Source organism: Grammomys surdaster, unplaced genomic scaffold (assembly GCF_004785775.1).
Source record: "Grammomys surdaster isolate TR1022 unplaced genomic scaffold, NIH_TR_1.0 196, whole genome shotgun sequence".
In the NCBI taxonomy this organism is placed as follows: Eukaryota; Metazoa; Chordata; class Mammalia; order Rodentia; family Muridae; genus Grammomys; species Grammomys surdaster.
Window position 1 is genome coordinate 362250 of NW_021604641.1, and position 22987 is coordinate 385236.

General features: G+C 34.5%; 1 protein-coding gene across 3 annotated transcripts in view; it reads left to right on the plus strand.

Annotated features, from left to right (window-relative positions):
- Kcnt2 (potassium sodium-activated channel subfamily T member 2) overlaps positions 1-22987 on the plus strand; it is a 345424-nt gene that overhangs the window by 256326 nt on the left and 66111 nt on the right. For 2 of the 3 annotated variants that reach the window (XM_028769953.1, XM_028769954.1), the window contains 4 exons: positions 1215-1428; positions 4476-4581; positions 8157-8329; positions 17875-18009. In XM_028769953.1, the coding sequence (XP_028625786.1) occupies positions 1215-1428; positions 4476-4581; positions 8157-8329; positions 17875-18009 (628 nt within the window). Of the gene's footprint in view, positions 1-1214; positions 1429-4475; positions 4582-8156; positions 8330-14994; positions 15067-17874; positions 18010-22987 lie in introns of all 3 variants that reach the window. The other variant, XM_028769952.1, reaches the window with a different exon arrangement.

Genomic DNA, 22987 nt, shown 5'->3' on the forward strand with positions numbered 1-22987 from the left:
AATGCAGTAGTCATAGTCTGTAGACCTGTGATCCAAAAAAATGGATTTTCACAGAAGATTTAAAACAATTGGTCAGTGACAAAAAAGAGAGAGAGAGAGAGAGAGAGAGAGAGAGAGAGAGAGAGAGAGAAAGAGAGAGAATTCACCCACTTACTGCCCACCTTTAAAGCATAGGTTACCTATTTATTGCAGAGCGAATGATCTCAGAAAAGACCAAGCTTCGTAAGAGAAAAAGATGTTGCAAGGAAAGTCTTGTTCCTGCAGCTCTGACTGCTTCTTCAGATCTTTCTGTTGATTATAAATTTCTCATACCTATATGAGCTCCTGGAAGGTATCAGTACATGCAGTGTAACTGACAAAAGACAAAATAGAGCATCCATATACACATGGTTTTATCTGTGCATGGCCTGTGTTAGGAAAGAGAACAATTAGATATTTGAATGTCATATACAGTCAGATATATTGACAAGGAGGTTATATAAATTTCACTTTGAAAGTGAGAAAAAGGTTTAAAACATAATGTGGGACAGTTTTACATGAAGAGACACATTTGTAAAATGAAAATAATCTCATTTTGGTTTTGATAAGACTTGAAAAGAATCTTGACATGCCCTATTTTCTTTTTGTTTTGAAGTAGTAGCTTGATCATCTATAGAGTTAATGTAGATGTGCACTCAAGTCTACAACTTTATGATAACAGCATCCCAGATCAATTTCTTTTGCAACAATAAATTAATTTTATAAAATTTACATTCCTTATCTATTTGTTTAAGATTTTCTTTCATTATTTCTAGAAAACCTTCCTTCTTTCCCAGTGAGACAGGGTTGTCCTATAATGTGGTATCTAATAATCACCATCATCTTTGCTCATATACTAGAATGACAAAGCGCTGGTCCTCATGTAAGGACTTTGCAGGAGACTAAACCTTTTAAAGATCTCACTGGCTCTTAAAAATCCACAATTGAATCCAAGCTCTCATCACAAGAATCTGAATCTACAGTAAATAATTTTTGATGCAGGGTCTCATTGGGTAGCTTTGACTGGCTTGAAACCCACCTGGTAGATCAGGCTGCCATTGACTTCCCACCGATCTACCTATCTGCTTCCTAAGTGTTGTGTACATGATAATGAGATTAGTTTTCACCATCAAATTATCATCATGTCACTTGTAGTAAAAAATGTGCTAATGGATTTTCATATTTTATTGTGTTAGGTACTGTGGCTATAGACTTGCAAGACACAAGCTGTAGAGCAGCAAGTGGCCCTACCCTGGCTCTTCCTTCAGAGGGAGGCAAAGAATTAAGAAGACCTAGCATTGCTCCTGTTTTAGAGGTGGCAGATACATCATCCATTCAAACATGTGATCTTCTAAGTGACCAGTCAGAAGATGAAACTACACCAGATGAAGAAACATCTTCAAATTTAGAGTAGGTTTGATTTTCTGGGTTGTGTTTTGCTCACTTTTTTTTTATTTTAAATTTTTGAGAATGTATTACACGGATACTTTATTCACATAATTTCCTTTCCCACTTCACTCTGTAACTAGTCCCATGCACTCCTAACTCCCTCTCAAAGTCATGACCTCTTTATTAATAGTAAAGCAGGAAATGGCTGGTTACACTGTGCACTCAGTCTTAAGGAAGAGATGGAGTGAGATAGCGGTACTCAACTGACTTCCTTTGTTTTGTTAAGTCTAGTATCCTAACCTCTTAGATAATCCTGCCAAAATTCATGGTGGTTCTTCCCTCATCAGTTAGTCTTATATGAACGCATCCTCACCTAGAGATGTTTATTTAGAGGCAAATTTCATTACTTTTATTATATTTCTCCGTTTTTTCTTTTTTTATTGGATATTTTCTTTATTTACATTTCAAATGTTATATTTTTTTCTGGTTTCCCCTCCAGAAACCCTCTATCCAATCCCCATCCTACTGTTTCTATGAAGGAGTTTCCCCACTCTCCCACCCACTTCCACCTCCTCGACCTAGCATTCCCATATGCTTGTACAACTAGCCTTCACATGACCAAGGGCCTCCCCTCCCATCGATGCCAGATAAAGCTGTTCTCTACTACATATGCAGCTGGAGCCATGGATCCCTCCATGTGTACCTTTTGGGTGATGGTTTAGCCCCTGGGAGCTCTAGGGGATCTGGTTTGTTGATATTTTGTCCTCCCTATGGGGTTGCAAACCTCTTCAGCTCCTTTAGTTCTTTCTCTAACTCCTCCATTAGGGACCCTGTGATTAGCCCAATGATTGGCTGTGAGCATCCACCTCAGTATTTGTCAGGCTCTGGCAGAGCCTCTCAGGAGACAGTTATATCAGGCTTCTTCAGCAAGCACTTTTTGGCATCCACAATAGTGTCTGGGTTTGATGACTATATATGGGATGGATAACTGGGTGGGATATTTCTGGATCGCCTTCTTGGAAAGGGGAGCAAAATACTCAGAGGAGGAAATATGGAGATGTTTTTAAGTGATTCTAAAGTTTATCAAGTTTACAAGCAAGATTAACCATCATGAAATTCAACAGTTTACCCAATGACATATTTAGAATTCTCAATAAAGTGTTTTCTCATTTCAGGCTTTAGCATCCCCTTTTATCTGGAAGCTAGCAATAGTTTAAATTTACAAATCAAAAACATATTCTTCCTTTACTAAGCTTCCAGTCTTTTGTAGTACCTACCTGTGTGGCAGCCATCCCATTTAGACATACTATAAATATTTATATGTAAATGTCTACATGGATTGCTGTAGAAATGTGGAAAACAGTAGCCTACACTATTGACCTTGTTATCTCAGAGATTTCTTTCCCATTCCAGTTGTATCTTATAATACTTGTTTATAAATCAACAATTTATATTATTATAATTTCTCTATGAATCATTATGATTGCTACCTCGTTGCATTATATAAATCTTAATTGAAATGAGGGAGAAAGAGTGTTTCTGTGATGTACTGTGATGAGTGACTGATGACATTAGGCATTTTGTTACTGGGATTGGTGATATGCACACAGTCATCGTTGATCATATCCCACAATCAAGGTCATTTAAGCTCATATAATGTTTTATTAAACGAAAACTGAGCTGTCATTAAAACAGAAAAGTCATTTTAAATTCACCTACAATTTTTATTTGTTTCAGAAAATGTCAATGTACTTGTAGATAAAATCTTGTCTCAGAGTATCTTGTGGTCCAAATATGCAAGCATATCTGTAGAATACATAGTGGGAACACCAGCAGACTGGGCAAACATCCCTTCAGGCATCCTTCCTTGTAGGAAATGATGTTTTCAAGTGTGAACACAATTCTTTTTTAGATTTATAAAATATATTGAGGTAGAAGAAAATTTAATAGGAAAACTAAAGACATATTAGTGTAGCAGTAATGATTGTCAGCTTCTACATTTATAAAATGTACACAATTTAACTTCCCAACCAATTGTATCTAGAAAATAGTTTCAATAAGGCCTTAATTTCAAAGTATCTTGGGAAAAGTTACCAAAAATCAAGAGCTTCCATTTTGGATGAGAAAATATTGCTTTGAGTAATTTCCTTTTATTTACTAATTAACATTTAAGTTTCTTCCTCTTAGAAGTTCCATGTTCCAAACAAGTATAGCCAAAATGTGTAGGTGGCTGTCTCTAAAATCAGTAAACAAAACTAAATTTCTTTGATAATATTTGAAGAACAATTTCAGGAAAAAACCTGTTTTTGACTAATTAAAATAATTGCTTCCCTTTAGTTATATGTGCATGGCTAATGAATAATAATACAGCCAAACTTAATACAGTCTGCTTTAAATATACTTTGTAAGGTATGATATTATTCTTTGTTATGGATACATGTTTATATATCCAGAGGTGAGGATTGGGAAATGTTTTCTAGGAAGAAAGAACTATGACATATTTGCATCCATTCACATATCTCTCTGAATGAAGCCCTCTTACTCAATTTAACAGGAATGTGAATGGCTGTGTTATAGGGATGCTGAGTCCACGGATGGCGAACTTAAAGTTCATATAATTTTCACGTGACAGGAAATATTTTATCAGTATGTAAAAATGCAGGTCATAGGACATTATAATCAGTTGTATTTCATTGCAATTTGCCTCACATTTCTTTTTTTATTTTTTTATTTTAAAATTAAATCATAATTTTTACTTATTCACACAGCGGTTATAAACACAAAAAGACAGCACATGGGGAAGGGGATGACACCAGAGCATAAGTGTTCAGGGAGAGTACAGATATCGTTCAGAGCATGTTATTGGCTGGGTGAAGGTTCAGGGGACAGTTCACTATGACTCTGTCTATGATTCACTTGTCCTCATTAAACTTTGTTAAACTATATGATTTTCATAACATGATGGAAGCATAGATTCACTAATTGTACTTAAACTCCCAGTAGATCTTGGTCTGTGAGTTCCAGCCTCCATAACTACTCAAGTTGTAACATCTGATATTGCTTTTCAGGTATGCCAAAGGCTACCCACCTTATTCCCCATACATAGGAAGTTCACCTACTTTTTGTCACCTACTTCAAGAAAAAGTGCCCTTTTGCTGCTTAAGATTAGACAAGGTAATGTTTTCCTGTTGACTTTATTTCCTCTAATAATAAACTTAGAGCATAAGCTATTGCACATAATGAAATAATTTTATAGTATTTGATTAAAATATTTTTGCATATAAACTTTTTATACAAAGTGGTCTGTTTTACTTTTTGCCCTTACTAAAAACTCACATCTTTGCTTTATCCTTCTGTTTAATTATCCATTTATATTAACCAGTCAGTAAGATTTTTAAAAGGGAAGAGAGAGGCATGAGAATCAAACCACTTTGGTTATTAGTTGATCACCATTTGTGTTTGCTCTCATCTTAAGAATCTTAAGTCTATGATTTATTAAACAATCTCTTGACTAAATGAGATTTGCATACATTTGTGACTAGGCTGAAGCTGACCTAAGAGTCTTGATTCATATCTCATTCTCACATTTTTTATGTAGTTTTCTCTTTCTGCCTGGATACCTTAAAGTACCAGCTCAAAAAAAAGCAATCTGAGAATGTCAATATTTTTGCCTATTTCTTTGATATTTTGACCCCTGAGAGATGAGGAAACAGGTTCAGATGGAACAAAATACAACCTAAAGAGTTCTCTGGGCCTTTTGCATCATTAATAGGGATTTCTTCTTTAACTCTTTATTTAGATTATTTAGATTATAATGCTAGCACCCTTTCACAGCCTGTGCAACTTGAGAAGATCACAAATAAATTTCAGTTCACTTATCTGCAAAATGAATATAATTTCAATGCTATGCATTCTGTACTGTTCTTTGAAGGGTAATGTTACTACATTTAACTCAAGGCATTTGATTACTGATCTGGGTTTTCATTCATTTTGTTACTATTCTTGCTCTTTTCTTTATTACAAATACTATTTGCTTCTGCTCTTAAAGAAGAATGAGAGAATGTTCATCAGATCCAAGCTTTACCTATCTGAAGTTGGCCTGTGCATCTTTCTCTTGCTCTTCATTATTCCAGTCCATTTTGTTGGCATCAGGAATTCTATTTTTCAAGACCATTAGTTACTATTTTGATGTCCTTTCTTTTCTTTGATTTTTGAGGCATTTGAGATTTCTGGTCAGCTTTGCTAAATTAACACATGTAAAGTTTCAGTGTTCTTCATATGCATTGACCCCTTCTACAGGTACATTTTCTTTTTCATTTAGAGTGCTTTTGATGTTTTCCTTCAAGACTGCTATTAGCATAACAAATTTTAGTGACTATGATTGGTGCCTGGACTTATTTCTAATGTACTCAATTCTTTTTTTAACCATATAGTTATAGAATGCAGGAAAACCATCAGGAAATCAAGAGAGTAGAACTGAATTATCTCCAAGTAACTAATTGAATTCTCACTGTAAGGCTCAACTCTCAGAGAAAGGGTGCAGTAGAAGACCTTGAAAAGCAGATTACTAATAACCTTTTGCTACATTTAATACAGGAAAATTATGCTGATTTATTGCTTCATCGCTATATAAAAGATTATTGGTTATACCAGTAATATTAGGCTGGTATAATTGGATCTGTTCTGAAATGGATGTTTTCTTTGGGATTATGGGCTAGCATTCATCAGTTGGTCCCATTGTGTCTGTGAAGTGTGTGAAATGGTAAGACTTCATCACTCTGACATGGTGTCAGCTGACTGTTCTGGCCAAGGTTTCTCAACATTACGTTCACGTTGTCTCCTTGGATTTTCTTAAATGTGTCCCTTCTGTGTGTTCATAAACATAGTAGTTCTCTTACCTTGTGATGTTTCATGAATGTTGAAGTTCTAATTATTATAAGCATCAGCCCATCAGTATTCTCTAACTCTTTTCTTAGTGCCCCCTGCATTAAAAACAACAACAACAACAACAACAAAAAAAAACATATAGGCTTTATATGGCTCTAGAATCTGACTATCAGAGGTGAAAGCTCTCCATACTGCATCCTATGGGGACCTTTGCCCATATTCTCTACTGTTCCATTCCTTTAGATATATTTCTTCTACTTGCCTTGACTATTTCTCTCTACTGCCTCATTTTCAGGTGTTAGAATTTCTACCAATGAGATTTCAAGACTGACAATTTTTTCCTCATTTTGTTTTCCTTGGACTCCTTTTACTCTCATCCTAGCTTGCTTAGATTCCAGTTCTGCAGTAATCTCCCTTTTCAGTGCCTCTGTCCTTCTGGTCACTATAAATATACATCATTATTATTGATGTTTAGTCTTTCTGGCTGATTAAGATCCTAAAGTCTTGGCTGGTCTATGCTGTCATAACTCTACACAATTAGGTTTATTCAAGATTACTATTCACTGACCTTTTCTGAGGTCTATGGCTTGGTCACTTCTATAAAATCTTCAATCAATATTTACTTGAATAAGATTACTTCTGATTGTTATTTCTATTTTAGCTTCTAGCTTTTTGGTTTGGCCTGTGTTTTGCAATTGAGATAATATCTTCCCCACTGTTCTGCAGTTGTTTCTTTACGTTGCATTAAATATGATGTTTTAATTACTTTCAGCACTGGAAATTGAGGTTAGTGTTTAAACCAAGTTTGGAAAGTGCTTCACTATTGTCTTATAACTTTAGCTCTGAATTAACTTTTGGGTTATATTCCTCAACTTGAGAGGATATATAGAAATCTAGTATGTTTAATCAACTGACTTGGATATTAAACAGGATTTTGTTAACTGTTTAAGGGCTTCTACTTTTTTCTTCAAACGTAACATTATTTTCTGAATTCAGTAACAGCAAAGTTTTTGTAGGTCTTAATTATGTTTATTCTCACATTGTGCTTCATTTTGCCATTTTAAAAATAATTTTATTAAGGGATAATGGCAAAGGATACTTCATAGGTAATTAACACAGAGAGAACAGACTAATATCAACCCAGGTAAATAAAAAGAAGTCCATGTAGAGACATATAATGGTGAAGAAATAAACCATTGTAGCCATTAGGCATGCAGATAATTGAGCTTGAAAACTGTCTTGATTTAGTAATGTTAGTTAATTTTCTCTGAGTCTAACCTCTCAGGAATAACAATACTTTTCCCAACAGTTTTGTTCTCATCCCAGCTTTGTGATGAGTTCTGAACAACTGTTGTGCTTTCTTTCTTGTGTATTGCTTCTTACTCTTTAAGCCTGCTATGTACTTAAACAGCTCAGTTTTCTTCACTTTACTTTCCCAATTCCTTTGTTTTCGGTCCCTTTTCTTTTTAAAATGTTTTTTTTTTTTAATTGTATCACTCTAGGTAACTAAGACTGGGAATATTTCTGAAGCTTTTAATCATAAAATTAATATATTTTGGAAACAGAAGTCACTTGTCCATGCTATAACAATGCAGGTCGTGTATGGGTATAGCTTGCAGTATAACCAGTGGACACAGTCCTTTTGCAGCATTAACCTATGTACTTCCCACTCCTTTTCATTTTCGATCAAACTTTTATTTCCTACATAAGTTGGAGAACTGAGCAAAGACAAATGTAACTGTGCTCCAATCTGTTAGAGAATTAGGTAGATAAATTTTACATAACCGTATATCCTAAATTCTTTCACCAAATGTTAGTGGAGTATAAAAATGGCATTTCTTTGTATAATTTTTCTTCTCTAGAGTTGCCAGCATAACTACTATGAGGACGCAAAAGCCTATGGATTCAAAAATAAGCTAATTATAGTTGCAGCTGAAACAGCTGGAAACGGATTATATAATTTTATTGTACCTCTCAGGGCATATTATAGACCAAAGAAAGAATTAAATCCCATAGTTCTGCTATTGGATAACCCGTAAGTATATTTTAAGATACACAGACAGAAATTTTAATTTAATTGTACATTTCCTTATATTTCCTGATAGGTTTAAATCAGATACATTATGGTGCAAAAGTCATTGGGAGACAGAGTCTATGCTTTAATGCTAAACATTATTCATTATTTTCTTGTTTCATCAATTCTAGTTAAATATCACTGCATACGTTTAAAAGAAATTAATATGCACACGGTTATCTATTATAGGACCAGTGGGTTTACGTATAGGACTAGTGAAAACAAGCCACTGAAATATCTATTGTAAATTTCCTCAATTTAATTAACAAGCTTTAAAAATACCTGCCAAAACTGGACAGTTTTGTTCTTTAGTCATTTGTTATCAGAGAAGCATTTATTGATGTGCCTTTATATGTTATACCATGAGATGTTACTGTGTGTTTTACTTATGCTAATGTTCATATACCATAACAGAAAACAAATTATGCTGTATCACAAGTGTATGTCTGGAACTTTTTGCGGTGACTGACTTTGTTAAATATGATTACTTAAACATTATGAGAATCCTACAGATGAATGCATAGGTTCCCAAATAAAATGGTAAAAACTATTGGTCAAGTTAAAGTATGCTTCGTTATAACTGTGAGTAAATTGGTAGCCATAGGTACAGTGTTTGCAGAAATTAAAGTACATGAAAGCAAACCTCAGTACTGTGTCAGTCAGGGAGCAGGATGTCTATAACAATAGAAGGATTGTGGAACTCCTCCCAGACTTTTTCAACTCTGAATACTGGAGGTTCTCTGCAAGGAAACTAAGTTGGTATTACAGACACTTTGGTTAACTAAATCAAATTCTCAGTTTGGGGCTGTTTTTCAACACTAGAAACAGAATTTAAAATAGGCATTTTCAGACTGTCATAAAGTGTCCTTAACTGTGAATGATTAGATCAAACTGACTCAATTAAAGCCCTTATCATAAAAATAAAGAAGTAAGAACCTTCAAGAGAAAAAGTAGAACTGTGTGCAGAGCGTTGTCTGTCAGTCCTCAGGCCAGACTGTTCTGTCCTCTTCCTCACATTATTTCAATATTAAATCTGGGGTCCTGATTCATAACTCTTCCCTAGCTCCCATAAAAATATTCATTTTCTCTAAATTTGGAAGTGGTATTCTGGTTATTAGAGAGAGGAGTACACGCTTCATTTTCAGTCTCCAGTCTTGTGAAGTAATCTTAACTCAGTCATTTGTCTTCTACCTCCTTATCATGTCTAACATGAGCCAAGCCATCCCATTCCTTTTGGTTTTGAATAGAAAGTCACTAACATTTCTGATTCCTGGAGGATCAGTTTGTTCATCAGGATTTCCTAGTCCTATGATTCTTTATAATATTATTTATGATAATATTAAATTATTATTTTATTTCTGAGTGTGATTCATCATACACAATACCTGAAAATTCGCCTACTCTGGGTTACTGACAGGCCACTATTTCCCTGTAAGTGGACATATAGCCATTTAGTTCTATCGTATCAGAATGAAACCATAAAGACTAACTTAAAAAGTTAGTGTTCTTTTCCTATACATAGTTTATAATAGTAGCAAATGTTGAAATTCACTCTAAGTCATTTACATTTCACATTTTAATTTTATTTTACATTTTGTATGTTTATATTACATGAAAATAATGACACTAGAGAGATGTACTCAAGGAATTAACCATCTAAATGCTTACATTTAATTTAAACATTTGAATAAACTTTCATTATCAATGGTACAAATCAGAGCTAAAGATGTACTAACATCCAGGCAAAATTTTCCTGGTCAATTCTAGGGTGAGTGCCAGATAAGCACCAATAAGGTCATTGTTCTTAACCTCTGTAATCTTACCTAACTCATAGGTTTTGAACAATATATTGTTTGCAATTAGTTTTAAAGGCCACTATTTTATCTAATTTCTAATTTATAACCACTGAAAATACATTATCTCTAAAAATTGCTGACAGTTTGGATTATAAATGTCTGCATGATGCTGTTGTTTGGTGATTCTTGCTGAGTACAATTTTATTTATACTCAAAATAAATGTGGTTATTTTATTATCATATTAAATTTCCTTATTAAATTCCAAGGACATGATAAAAAAAATTTAGCTTCCTGTGTATGTCTCAAAAATGACATGTAACATTTTTACTTGTCTTTATTTGCTTTGATGAAATGAAGGCTCAAACACTGAACTTCAATGGATAATGCGCCTGGGAATTTTATGCACTCCTTTCTCCATCTTTTGAAACAATGCTGGCCTGAAATTGCTTTTTGTTTTGCAATGTATTATACCTAATTATAGGAAATGATTTTTCTTCTTAACATAGATCCATATACTCTATGAACTTTCATAATCATAATCCTATACACTTTGGCAATTATTGCTTAATTTCAAGAGTTTTACCAAGTTTAAACGAGCAGTGGTGAAGCTAATATTAATTGAGTGCCTATTGAGATGAATTAATCAAAACTACACATTAATTCCTTATAACAAGAAAGTAAGTGTCATAATAATGAAGTATTAAAATGTAAATACAATTTATACTTTCAACACATAATAGAATGTTCACAATGTTTGTAGCTAGAAAGACTTGCACATTTCACTGGTGCTCAAGTGAAAGTCTGGCACATTGAAAACAGCTGTCCTTTGGCGCATCAGAGCCACTCTGATCTTTCCACAGTTCATCAGAGTGCTGTCAATTCTGATGGTTTCACCATCTGTTCTCTTTTGTTTGTGGTGCTAAAATGTTTTCCAATATTTTGATTATAGCCTCTACCTTAAAGGTCACCTAGCTAAAATTTAGCTGGAAGTCAAAGCTGGAATATATTACCAAAACTTAGACAAAGAAGGGCCGGATCCATGCTGATGCCATACATTTTACACTGATCACTTATTAAATCAACCAACCTCTTTGCATGCAGTACATAAGCACTTCAGCTTATTTAGAATTTATTGCTAAAATAGATGATAATGTGACACCCCCTTATCCTATAATAATGTACAGTTTTGTTTCAGACAGTATTGAGATGATATCTAAACTTAACCTCAGAGCAGCCTTGACCATTGCTTTTCAATTCTTTGTGCTCCATCTCACTTTCTCTTTAATTTAAAAAGGATAAGAAAATTCAACTTATTCTGAGATGTAGATTATATATGTAACGTACTAGCATACAATCTGACATCTGTGACATCATGAAAATGCTAGATTTTCTTCTCCTTTAGTAACTTCAACATTGTTAGTTTTTAAATTGCTGAAAGGTCTTATGTAAAAATCCAGTTGATCAGGAGACATAATCTGGAGATGTAATTTAGTAGAATAGTGCCGCCTAGTTTTGAACATATAACACTGGTGCGCGTGCGTGTGCGCGCGTGCGCGTGCGTGTGCGCGCGTGCGCGCGCAGACACACACACACACACACACACACACACATTGATTTTTGAGCACTTGCAAATAAATTTATACTCTTTACATTTTAAAAACTTATATGTATATGGACATTTTGCCTTCATGAATGTCTTTCCAACACTTTCTTGATGGTGCCTACAAATGGGGGGAAAATGCCTTGGATTCCCTGGAACTGGAGTCATAGAGTTGTGAGTTGGTGTGCGGTGCTGGAATCATCCACGTATCTACTAGAGCAGAAAATGCTCTTAGCTGCTGAGCCGTCTCTCCAGACCCTGATCAAACAATTAAAAGAATAAAAAGAATACTTAAATGTAGTTGTAAAATACTGATGAAATTAACTTTGACCATAAAAGAATATTACATTCTTTCCTTGATGTTAAATTAGAAATATTATGCATAATAATTTAATTAGAAAAGGTTCTCTTGAAATTTGCAAATCTACAAAATATATGATTTCACTGTCTGGCAACGTTGATCTACTTAGTATTTTAATATATGGACAGTATTGTTGTGAGATATTTATGAAGATACAAGATTTTACATTCACAGCCTGTGTTCTCATTAGACACTACAATCAGAGCTACAATTAACAGATATTCTTATTTACTTCTAATTTTAAACATTGGCTGCTTTGTATATTTTTCAACATTTTATTTCACGTATAGCCAGTCATTTTGTCTGTTTTTTTTTTTTTACTTTGGCCTACAAATTTATTAGATGTGCATCTACTTCCTTGACACACTTATCATTGTCTCTTAGATTTAAAAAAGAGAAAACTAAAATATTTCAGTATGTGTATAAATCTTGTTTCATATATGGTGTATAAATAACAACTTTTACATTTATTTTCATATGATAAGATTTTTAAGAAGTTTATAGAAAAATCCCTTGATTCTTTTACATGTTTCTTTAATGAGACTTCTAATAGAACAGGTAGGCCTCTCTTTTTGACAGACAGACAATGCACACAATTTATTGTGTTTTATTAATAATTTTCTTCTGTATTAATCATTCTACAGTACTTTGAATGCATATCATAAAAAAAGACAAGAGACATATTTTCAGTGAATGTTTATTTTCTCAATAATAATGCTTCTCAATGTAAAGTTATGCTTGCCAATTCACTGTCTCCCAATGAGATGGAAAATTGACCAATTATGTGTAATTAAATTATTAAGCAGCCTTGTATGCTAACTACTGCTGTCAACTCAGCTAAATGAACAGCTATAAAATACATGAATGCAAAGTTGTTTGTTTCTTTATATTTCTAGTTTCTTTTAAATCAAAGATTAATCATTAGCTACTGTTTCACTGAGAGAGAGTGTGTATTTACAGGGTTTAGGTGATTAGATTATCCCTTGAGATAGTTGAAATCACACAAATATCTATTTAAAAGCAAGTTCTAAGAATTTGGGAGATATCTTGCTCTTTTAAAATATGTGCTGTAAATACATCATAACTAAAATTCATGAGTTTTCTATAAAAAGGTGCTTCTTATAAAAATTGCAGTTTATTATCTCTGCTAGTCATTAGAGGAAAAAATGTAATAGTCTCATCTTGAATTGTATCTCTTACTTGACGGTGGCTATGGCACAACGACTTATTTGCTCCAAAGACCTGAGTACAGTTTACTACTCAAAACAATTTAGGTCTCTTACTGAATTTAATTATTCAATTACTCAAGAGTTCTGAAAAGTATAGACTGGAGACCTCATGAGAAAAACAAAAAAGAAAAACAAGTCACCAAAAAAAAATAGCAACAACAACAAAAACCTCAGAGGAATACTATATAGAAATTTCAATAATCTAATGTGAAAACAATATACCAGATTAAAATAGATATCATGGAAGCCCATGTACATACCTACAATTAATAATTAAGAATGGTATTTAAAAATCCAGAATAAAAAGATCTAGAAATTTAAAATTTTCCAAAAAATACAGGCAAAAAGACTTTTTAGACCAAACCAATTTTATCTTTCTGCAGTTTTGGTGCTTGCATCTTTATGCACACTTCTAACATTATGAACTATATTGAGAGCCATAAAATATTGCCCTCCTAATGTTAAAAAGCAAGAAAGTGTCTAGAAAATGAACTGAAGTGTCTATCCTAAACCCTACAAATATATATCTTAGAATATTAAGTACTTTAAAGTGTTTTTAATACATTATTAAACTTTATTTTTATTTAGCGCTTAAAGATATAGGAGTGAATTCAACAGGTAGAAAATAGTTAGGAAAAGAATTGATCCACCTGGGGATCAGCAACTGGGAAATTGCAAGTTTTGCTCTCATTACTTTGACCTGGAATTTCCCTCCTGTTTTGTACGTGCCAAATTGCTCCTCATCTGCCAACACCCAAAGTAAATATTATCTCTCTGTAATATTCTCCAATTCTATTTCCTGAGTGCAACCAGTGATTTTTTCTCTAGAATAAAACATTTAATTCTTATGATTTTCTATATGTATTTAAGATTCTACATATATTATAAATTCATTGTCCATGCAATATATAAAATAATATATTTAAAAGTTCCTTCAACAGTGTTTGGGACAATATATGCTCAATGAGTGCATGCATGAATTAAGAGCTATAAAGTAGATGTAGCTTATTAAGTCATTTCTAATCAAGGTTTAACTCTATGGTTCTTTCTTTTGCTGTGCTTACATATAAAGATTTCAGTTAAAATGAACATTTGTTCAACAATATACATTGGTAAGACAGTAAAGTCAAAGGTGAAATAGTGTCAGTGTAACTTTATATAACAACTTTTCCATGCACATATAGACTATAAACTAGACATATTGAGATGTGAAGTATGGAGTGATTATATACAGTCTTTTGACAAAGCTCTCTTGACACTAAAGCTGATTGATTATTACTATTTACAGGCATTTGTAGTGCTTAAGGTCATCTCAGATAATAACAATCATTTGACCACTGTCATATTCCCTTCTGCACTGAATTACTGAAATATTAAATAAGTATTGTCTTAATTAAGAGTAATAATTCAGTATTTTTTTCAGAATTATACTATGATGTTTCTGATTTATAATTCATAGTTCTTAGTGTATCGTATAATTCATAAGAAGTGCCACTATATTCTCAAGCAAAAGGACAATGTAGAATGTATTTTGTCTTTGGTTTTGGAAATGCAAACTAAACGAACTTGCTTCCCTTCCCTAGAAGTGCTACCCCCGTTGTGACACTGTGTTTCATTTTGTAACCCATCTGCTACATAGGCCAGATATGCATTTTCTGGATGCAATCTGTTGGTTTCCAATGGTTTACTACATGGTGGGCTCTATTGACAAGTAGGTGACAATGTCTATGGCACATGACAAGTGTAGTGTCCTGTGACCTGTCAAGTGCTGTGTCTTGTTCCTGCATGATGAGTGTACTTTGTCGTGTTGGTACAGTAAATATGGTGACCTATGCATGCAGAGCACATGCTGCTATCACACTGCTGAGCTGTAGTCCATTGATGAACTGCAACTGCATGTCAAATTGGTCAGGTTCACACGTTTGCAAAACTTTTTCAGTCTTGAAGCTTTTGCAAAACTACCAATTTTTTGCAGTAGTATTATTGATAAAGTGGCACCCAAAAGTGCTTTAAAATTCCACACTGCAGTGCAGTGAGCCCATGACCACACTTTCAATGTAAATAGTAACAATTTCTTAACAATTTATCCAAGAAAACTTCAGAATTCATAATTATATCACTTGCTAATTGAAAGATTATGTTACGCATGCAATTATGCAATGTATTAACATAAAATATAAAATATACATGAACATTTTTTTGTGACACCATTAATCAGAAAAATAATTTAGCACCAGATTAATAGCATGAGATACTGTAAAATATCTGTGATGGTCAAAAAGGAAACTAAGAACATTAAATTCCAAAGAACGAGATGAAAAAGGATTGATTGATTTTAGATTAATAATTATTGAAGGCTGGTCACCATATCTATATGCATGTCTGTGTACTAGAGAGGGAATTATACATGTAGTGTCCCAGTATAATTCTTGTTAGCTTACGTTTGAAATTTTCATGAAAATAAAACTCACTTAAACAAGAATACTTCCTCACACTTTGAAATTTCACATTTTCCAACTTGGAAAAAAACTGAGTCATGCAAAAGTAAAAAGGTATCCCTGGTTAGAACAACTTTTGAGTTTGTTACTCGAATGGGTTTCATTGGCTGCTATTGCCATCTGGTGGCGGAACAGTGTAATGGAGCATGCTTTAAATAGGACAATGAGAGATTGGAAAACAGAGCGATATCGGAGAGAAGATACCTAGGAATCATAAGAATAAGTTCATAACCTACTCAAAAAAGTTAGGAACTAATTAGAAAAGGTAAAGCCTTAAGAACCTGAGTATTCTACATGTTTAACTAATATCATCTCAGTCGTATGTATTGAGTCACTGTAGCAGGAAATACTTTTAAGGATAAAGTCAACAAACGCACATGAGACCAGGGTGTTTCAAGAAACTTAGAACAAGCTCTCCTAGTAAAATGCGTTTCTAGCATTATCTTCTGTTTTCAAAAATCATTCTGCCTTGACTCAGTAAAACTGACTTCTTACCAGTTTATATTTGTCTTGTTCTATAAAATTATGGGAGAGAATTTTGAAGGTAGAAAAGGCTATAAAGGCTGAAAAGTACAAGGAAATACCTTGAAACTCTTAAGTGACTAGAAGCGAGATGACTTAGTCATCACCAAATTCTCCTTAGGGGACCACATCCCCTTCTTTTTCCATCTAAGGTTTTTCTGTGTTGCTGTGGATTCAGTTAAGGAGTCACGCATGCTGAAAAGCCCTAGCCCTTGCCTGATAATTTCTAAAATAGTATTTAATCGATTTAGGAAGAAGTACAATGAATTTCCTACACAAAAGGAAAATCTAGAACACTAGGGATTTATCTTGACAATCATTATATTAATTGGATGTTATGATTCTGTCCGATTTTCTCATGGAGAATTTATTTAGGATGGAATGCTGTGTGAACAGTTTTAGCTATAAAATATCTGTCACAGAGAATTGCTCCAAATTCAAATGCGATATTGCTCTCTCCACCCCGTCCCCCAAATTATTCCTAGAGGTCTTAGACTGAAGTTTTCATAATAGGCCTCTGAGGTCTGTTAACCCATCATGTGCTTTTATGAGATGCCCAGAAACTAGCTTCAGTTAATATCAGTTGTGACTTCAGTTTTTTACATTTTAATTTTGTTAGATTGAATCAGGAAGTGTGGATATTAACAGATTTTTTTTTCCTCTGTCCTCGCTGAACTGTGTAACTACTCCATCCTTTTGTTAGGATAAGTTTAGTCTCACCCAATTTTTGTCTTGTTTTTCTAGTCTTTAAAAAGCAAAGACACTGTGACTAGTAGATACCCAGGTTCAGCCTTAATGGCAAACATCCCTTTCTTTAATTTGCAGGAAAGATGCCAGTCAATACATTTTACAGAAAGAAGAATGAAAACTGACCAAAAAAATTGACAACTACTTACACCCATTTTTTCTAGTGTTATCTCATACAAAGAAACTTGAACCATTCTATTTCTTGTTAAAAATTTGTTTTCACACACACACACACACACACACATCCTACTCTCTCATTGCAATGTAGGAACAATTGTATATATATATATATATATATATATATATATATATATATATATATGTATTCATATCACCTACCTATATATTTCTACATTAGCTTATTGTCTAAATTAATAAGCCATTGTCCCTCTTATACTCTCACGAAAAGCAACTTAGCAACTTGAACCAATTAGATTTTTTGCCCTTGAAATATCAGATAGATACAAGCATGAATCATTGTCATACTTCCTATTTAACTATTTATATACTAAGTGTTACTGAGCACAGATTCCATATATGGATGCTTTGGAACTGTTAGTATCTGACGAATTCTGAATTTCATATCAGCAGGTCATATTACATTACAGTTCTCATTAGTGTCTATCTGTATGTACTCTCCATAAATTCAGCTATAAGGATACATACATAAGCCTACCAATAAATATACTGAGTGCAGTATTGTTGTTTATTTAAAGACTTTCTTCTGTTTTCCTTGTAAATTTTTATCAAAGCCTAGATGATTTGCTCAGGTGTGGAGTGACCTTTGCTGCCAACATGGTGGTTGTGGACAAAGAAAGCACCATGAGTGCAGAGGAAGACTACATGGCAGATGCCAAGACAATTGTGAATGTGCAGACCCTTTTCAGGTATGCATCTGGAGTGTTTATGTTGCGTTTTCTATATGTAAAGTATTTGATTCTATCTGTGCTTGAGGAGTGGACATGGGACGTGGAAGCTGACCTTAGGGTATCTGTTTATTCATTACATCATAAAGTAAATACTTATGTAGTATAAAATGTGACTGGTACAGAATAAAGTTAATAATTCTTCTCTTAAATAATGATATATTTCTTTTCTAGAGCTTCATAATAGATTCTAAAAAAACTATGTACAGTGACTGTCATGATTTAGGACAGACTGTGTTCTGATTTGGGCATCTTTCCTAGCAGTGACCCAAGATTTGCCTACATCTAGGACTGCAATATTTTCAAGCCATAATCTATTCAGGATAGGAATGAGTTTGCAACCTTACTCTCCCTCTTTTCACATCTTTCATTAAATTAGTTCAGATGTAAACCTCCATTTTGGTAATCATTGGGCGTGGACAGGTACACCTGACCAGAGAAATATTCCCATGTAAGAAGTGGAGTAAGAAGCACTTATAAATCACAAATCTGTGTCTCTTGGGATTGGTCTAGAAACATTTGAAAGTTTCCATTTTGTGAGAGTTTTTAGATGCCCAAAGGTAATATGTGACCTGTTGAACTATGTAGATAATTCAAATATCCTCCACTCTTTCACCCTGATTCCTTTCATCTTCATACTGTTATTGGTAGCAATGACTATTTAATATTCAAGTACCTCTGTTTATAGGTTGTGCTCATAGTTCACAGGTAGGAATTTAGGTGTGAGCCCCAGTCAGAGTGACAATTTGAACTGTGATTTTAGGGACTTTCCCTCTAAAAAATCTTAATGTATCTGTATCTGTCTGAGTCAGCTGCTGGGTGGAGTCTCTCAGAAAACAGCCATGCTAGATTCCTGCCTGCAAGCACAAGAGAGTGTCATTGATTGTGCCAGGGATTGGTGCTTGCCCATTGAATGAATATTAAATTGGACAAATTATTTGTTGACCATTCCCTCAGTTTTTGATCCATCCCCAATCCTTGCATTTCTTGTAGACAGGGTAAGTTTTGGGTTGAAAGTTTTGTGGGTGGATTGGTATTATAATCCACTAGGGTTCCTGCCTAACTATAGGAGGCAGCCTCCCCAGGCTCCATATCCCCAAATGCTGTGAACCAAGACTAAGGATTCCAATAAAAGAAAGCATTTACTTGTGTTTTATCATCATGTTGGGGAGCATGGTGCTACAGAAGCAGCTGATAGGGTTTTATCCTGATCCATAGGCAGAAGGCAAGGTATCACTCACTGTGCCTGACAGGTGCTTTTAACATCTGAAAGTCCACACCCTAGTAACACCCCATTAATCAAGGCCACACCTACTCCAACAGGGCCACACCTCCTAATCCTCAAACAGCCCACTCCCTGATGACTAAGCATGCACATATAGAAGGCTAAGCGGTGGGGGGAGGGTCACATATACTCACTCAAACCACTACAAAAAAGAAGAAAAAGACAAAAAAGAAACAAACGGAAAAGAAAGAAAAAGAAGGAAAAGAAAGCACAAGAAAGCAAATACAAAGAAAAGAAAAGAAAAGAAAAGAAAACAAAAGAAAACAAAAGAAAAGAAAAGAGAGACCCAGAGAAAGGAAGCCTGAGGACACAGCTAAGCTTATGAAGCTCTCTCAGAAGACTAGTGTTTGTTTTCCAGCACCCATGTGTGACATCTCACAAAAAGTGGCTCTTCTCCCATGATCCAACTTCCTCTCTGGCATCTCTGAGCACTTGCACTCATGTGCACACACACACACACACACACACACACACACACACACACACACACAATTCAAAATAAGTAAAATAAATGTTTGTGTTTGTGCTACCTAAAACTAAAAACTGAAGTTGAATCCTTAAATTATGCTTTAGGCAGAGAGCCAGTGACCTGACAAGACAGTGGTTTAATTAGCATCCCAATAACTTGTTTTGCATGGCATCTCCAGCTTGTAGGCTTTCTGGGGTAAGAGTGGGTCAGAGACAGTCAATCATCCCAGAACTCAATCTTGCCCCTCTGGTGAGGTAGTCAGTAACACTTCAGAGACCTGTCAGATCTGTGATTCTCCTGTAATCATTCCCTTCACTGATATTCTCAAGATGCCTTATCTCAGGCATTTCGTGAAATGTTGAGTGGAGTTAGTGTCTGTCAGAGTTAACCTTGTACTTCTCCAGAGCCATCTGGACTTGGGGGTAAAGGGCTATTAACTCAGCACAAATCATTAGTAGTGTTTACATGCTAAACTATTAATCGGTGCATACAGATTTCTTCCTGCAATGTGACATATATTTGGATCATTGGAATACAGATTCTAAAAGCAATCACATCCCTCTATCTGTCCTTTCTCTTCTCACCAGCTTGATTAGTGGTACCAAAGTTGTCCAGTGATGACAGGAACACAAGGAGCTTCTAGTATGATGTGTTTTGTAACATGAATTTTTTTCACCAGAATAACCTAAATCAGTCTTTTTGAATTTGTTAATGATTTTTTTGGCAGCAATGGAAACTAAACATAGTCCTTTGCAAGTATTGAATATGTGCTCTACTATTGAGCCATATCCTCTATACTACATAGTTACTTTATTTGGTGTTTGTTTTAGAGAGTTTTTTTTTTGAGACAGGTCCCCATTGAATACTAAACTGAAGACTCTCTTACCTCTATTTCCTTACCCTGATTTTATTTCATAAACTATAGGTATGTTCCATATCCAAATCTTAGGCAAGAATTTTTTTTGATAATTTATTATAGTCTTGATTTGTTCATTCTCTCATGGTAGATTTGCCTATATAGACTCTTAGTCTTATGGATCTTCTTAATATCCATAAAAACAATCATAGTTCTCATCTCAAGGGAAATAGAAGACAGATTAAACTGTACACAAATATGACTGACCATGCCCCAGACACATAGCTTCAGGTTGTCCCAAATAACAAGTTTTAGGATGGAAACAGTTTCATGAAGTTTTTATAGTTACAGAATAAAAGTAAAAGTTAAAAAAAATCAAAGCATTTTTTGAATTCATCATTGGAGGTGTCTGGTAGATGGATGCACCAAAAGAGATGTCCCTGCTGTAAGTCTCAGATGCTTTCTGATAATATTTTTAACTTTTGGATTGGTGGAAGATAGTGGTGTATTAAATTTCAAAAGGAGAGTATGTAACCATTATAAGTTATAAGAATATTAGGTCAGATAGAGGTGAGCAGTAAAAGGCTAAAGAGACTAAATTTAGCCTGATGTCACTTGGCTGTAGATCCTGACATTCCAGCTTTCTACATCATTGAGGTGCTAATCAGTCACAGTCTGTACCCGAATACCAGACTTGGAACTGTCTGTCACCCAATACCAATAAGCAGACACAGGAGTTGAATCTTTCAGTTGTTCTTTATTCACAGATCTCTGACAGTCTAGAAAGAAAGAGGATCTACATCCTGAAAGAACAGCCTTCTCTTGCCTTTATCTTCACCAGCTAGCTTATGTTATAGGGTATTTCAGCAGTGATATAAAATCCTTCCAAAGCTTAGTACTAATCCCCCAACAACTTGTCAACTGGTCAACCTTGTCATTAAAAGTCTCCTCTTGTTGCCTCTTGTACTTTGTCTTATCGTCACTCTCTGTGTAGTGGGATTTATTGATGCCTACAGCTGCTGAGTCTCAGTATTCTGCCCAAGATGCTAGTTCAACTAGATTTAAGTTAAAGTTTATTGCACCATAATACCTTTAGCCCACATGCACCATACAATGTATGTGAGTTGGGCCTCTCAGAACATTCAGATTTATTTTAATAATGTGAAGTGCCTATGTTCTCTTGTAATATAGAGAGTAGGTACTTAATGTTGTTTTTGATTTGTGTATTTGTTTCTTTGGGTTTGACTTCAGGCCAACTTTGTCCCTTATAGCATGAAACTCTCTGGAAAATCACTACCCAGAAAATTCAGAGTCCCTAGAGGAAGTCAGGGAGATATAAAGTATTTTGGTTCCTTTACCCAGAAATCATGTTTCTACACACTTAGCGGTTGATATACTCTTCCCCAGAGACCATTTCTAAATACCAAAAATATTAAGAGAAAAGGTCTCTGCCAAGTCTTGGCCTGTTTTACTTATCTCACACTTCCTTACTACTGACTAGCTCCACATCTAAATAGAAACACTAACAATTCTTTCCAGACAAAGAAGTACCAGAATATCTATATATGAATTTGAAATGTAAGGAAAAGTACCCCTTTCTTTGAAATCTTGTGTCTAGAATTATGTCTCAGTGTGCAAAGCCCTTGTTCAGAACCAACAGAAAAAGTTATCTTAGAAGCCTACATGGGCAATCTGTGAGCTTGGGGGACAGAGAAGTGAGATCCTCAGAGCTCAACAGTCGGCTGGTCTAGACAAACCAAGGAGGTCTAGTCTGTTTGTAGACATCGTCTATAAGATAATAATCAATGAATATGACAGCAGAAAATAATATCAGGTCTACACACACATGTGCATGCATACCTATATATACAGGTATACATGAACACATTATGCACATGCACATTTATACACACACACACTACATTTCTTTTATAAAGTATTTTATATTCTCATAGTATTGCGTAATGGGTTTTTACCTAAGATAAATTTAAACAAGCACATCAAAATTGGGTTCAAATTAACTAGACTGAGCTATTCTTTTTTGGAGTTCTTTGGCATCTGAACAGACTCAACCTTTGTTCCTGAGAAAGAAGGCAGCATTTATAGGGTCTAGTATTTGTTTAAAGAACATTTGGCAAAAGACCAGGTATCAGGTGAAAGGGAAAGGAAACATTTTCCTTAGTAGTTGAAAAACAAAAGTTTCTCTACATAGAACATAAAAGGGTTTTACTGCTTGTCAATTATGCATTTAAACTGGTTCTTTCTTTAAATGGTAAAACTCCAGAAGTAATTTCCTTCAAAACTTCACTTGTGTTAATTTTGCTTCAGT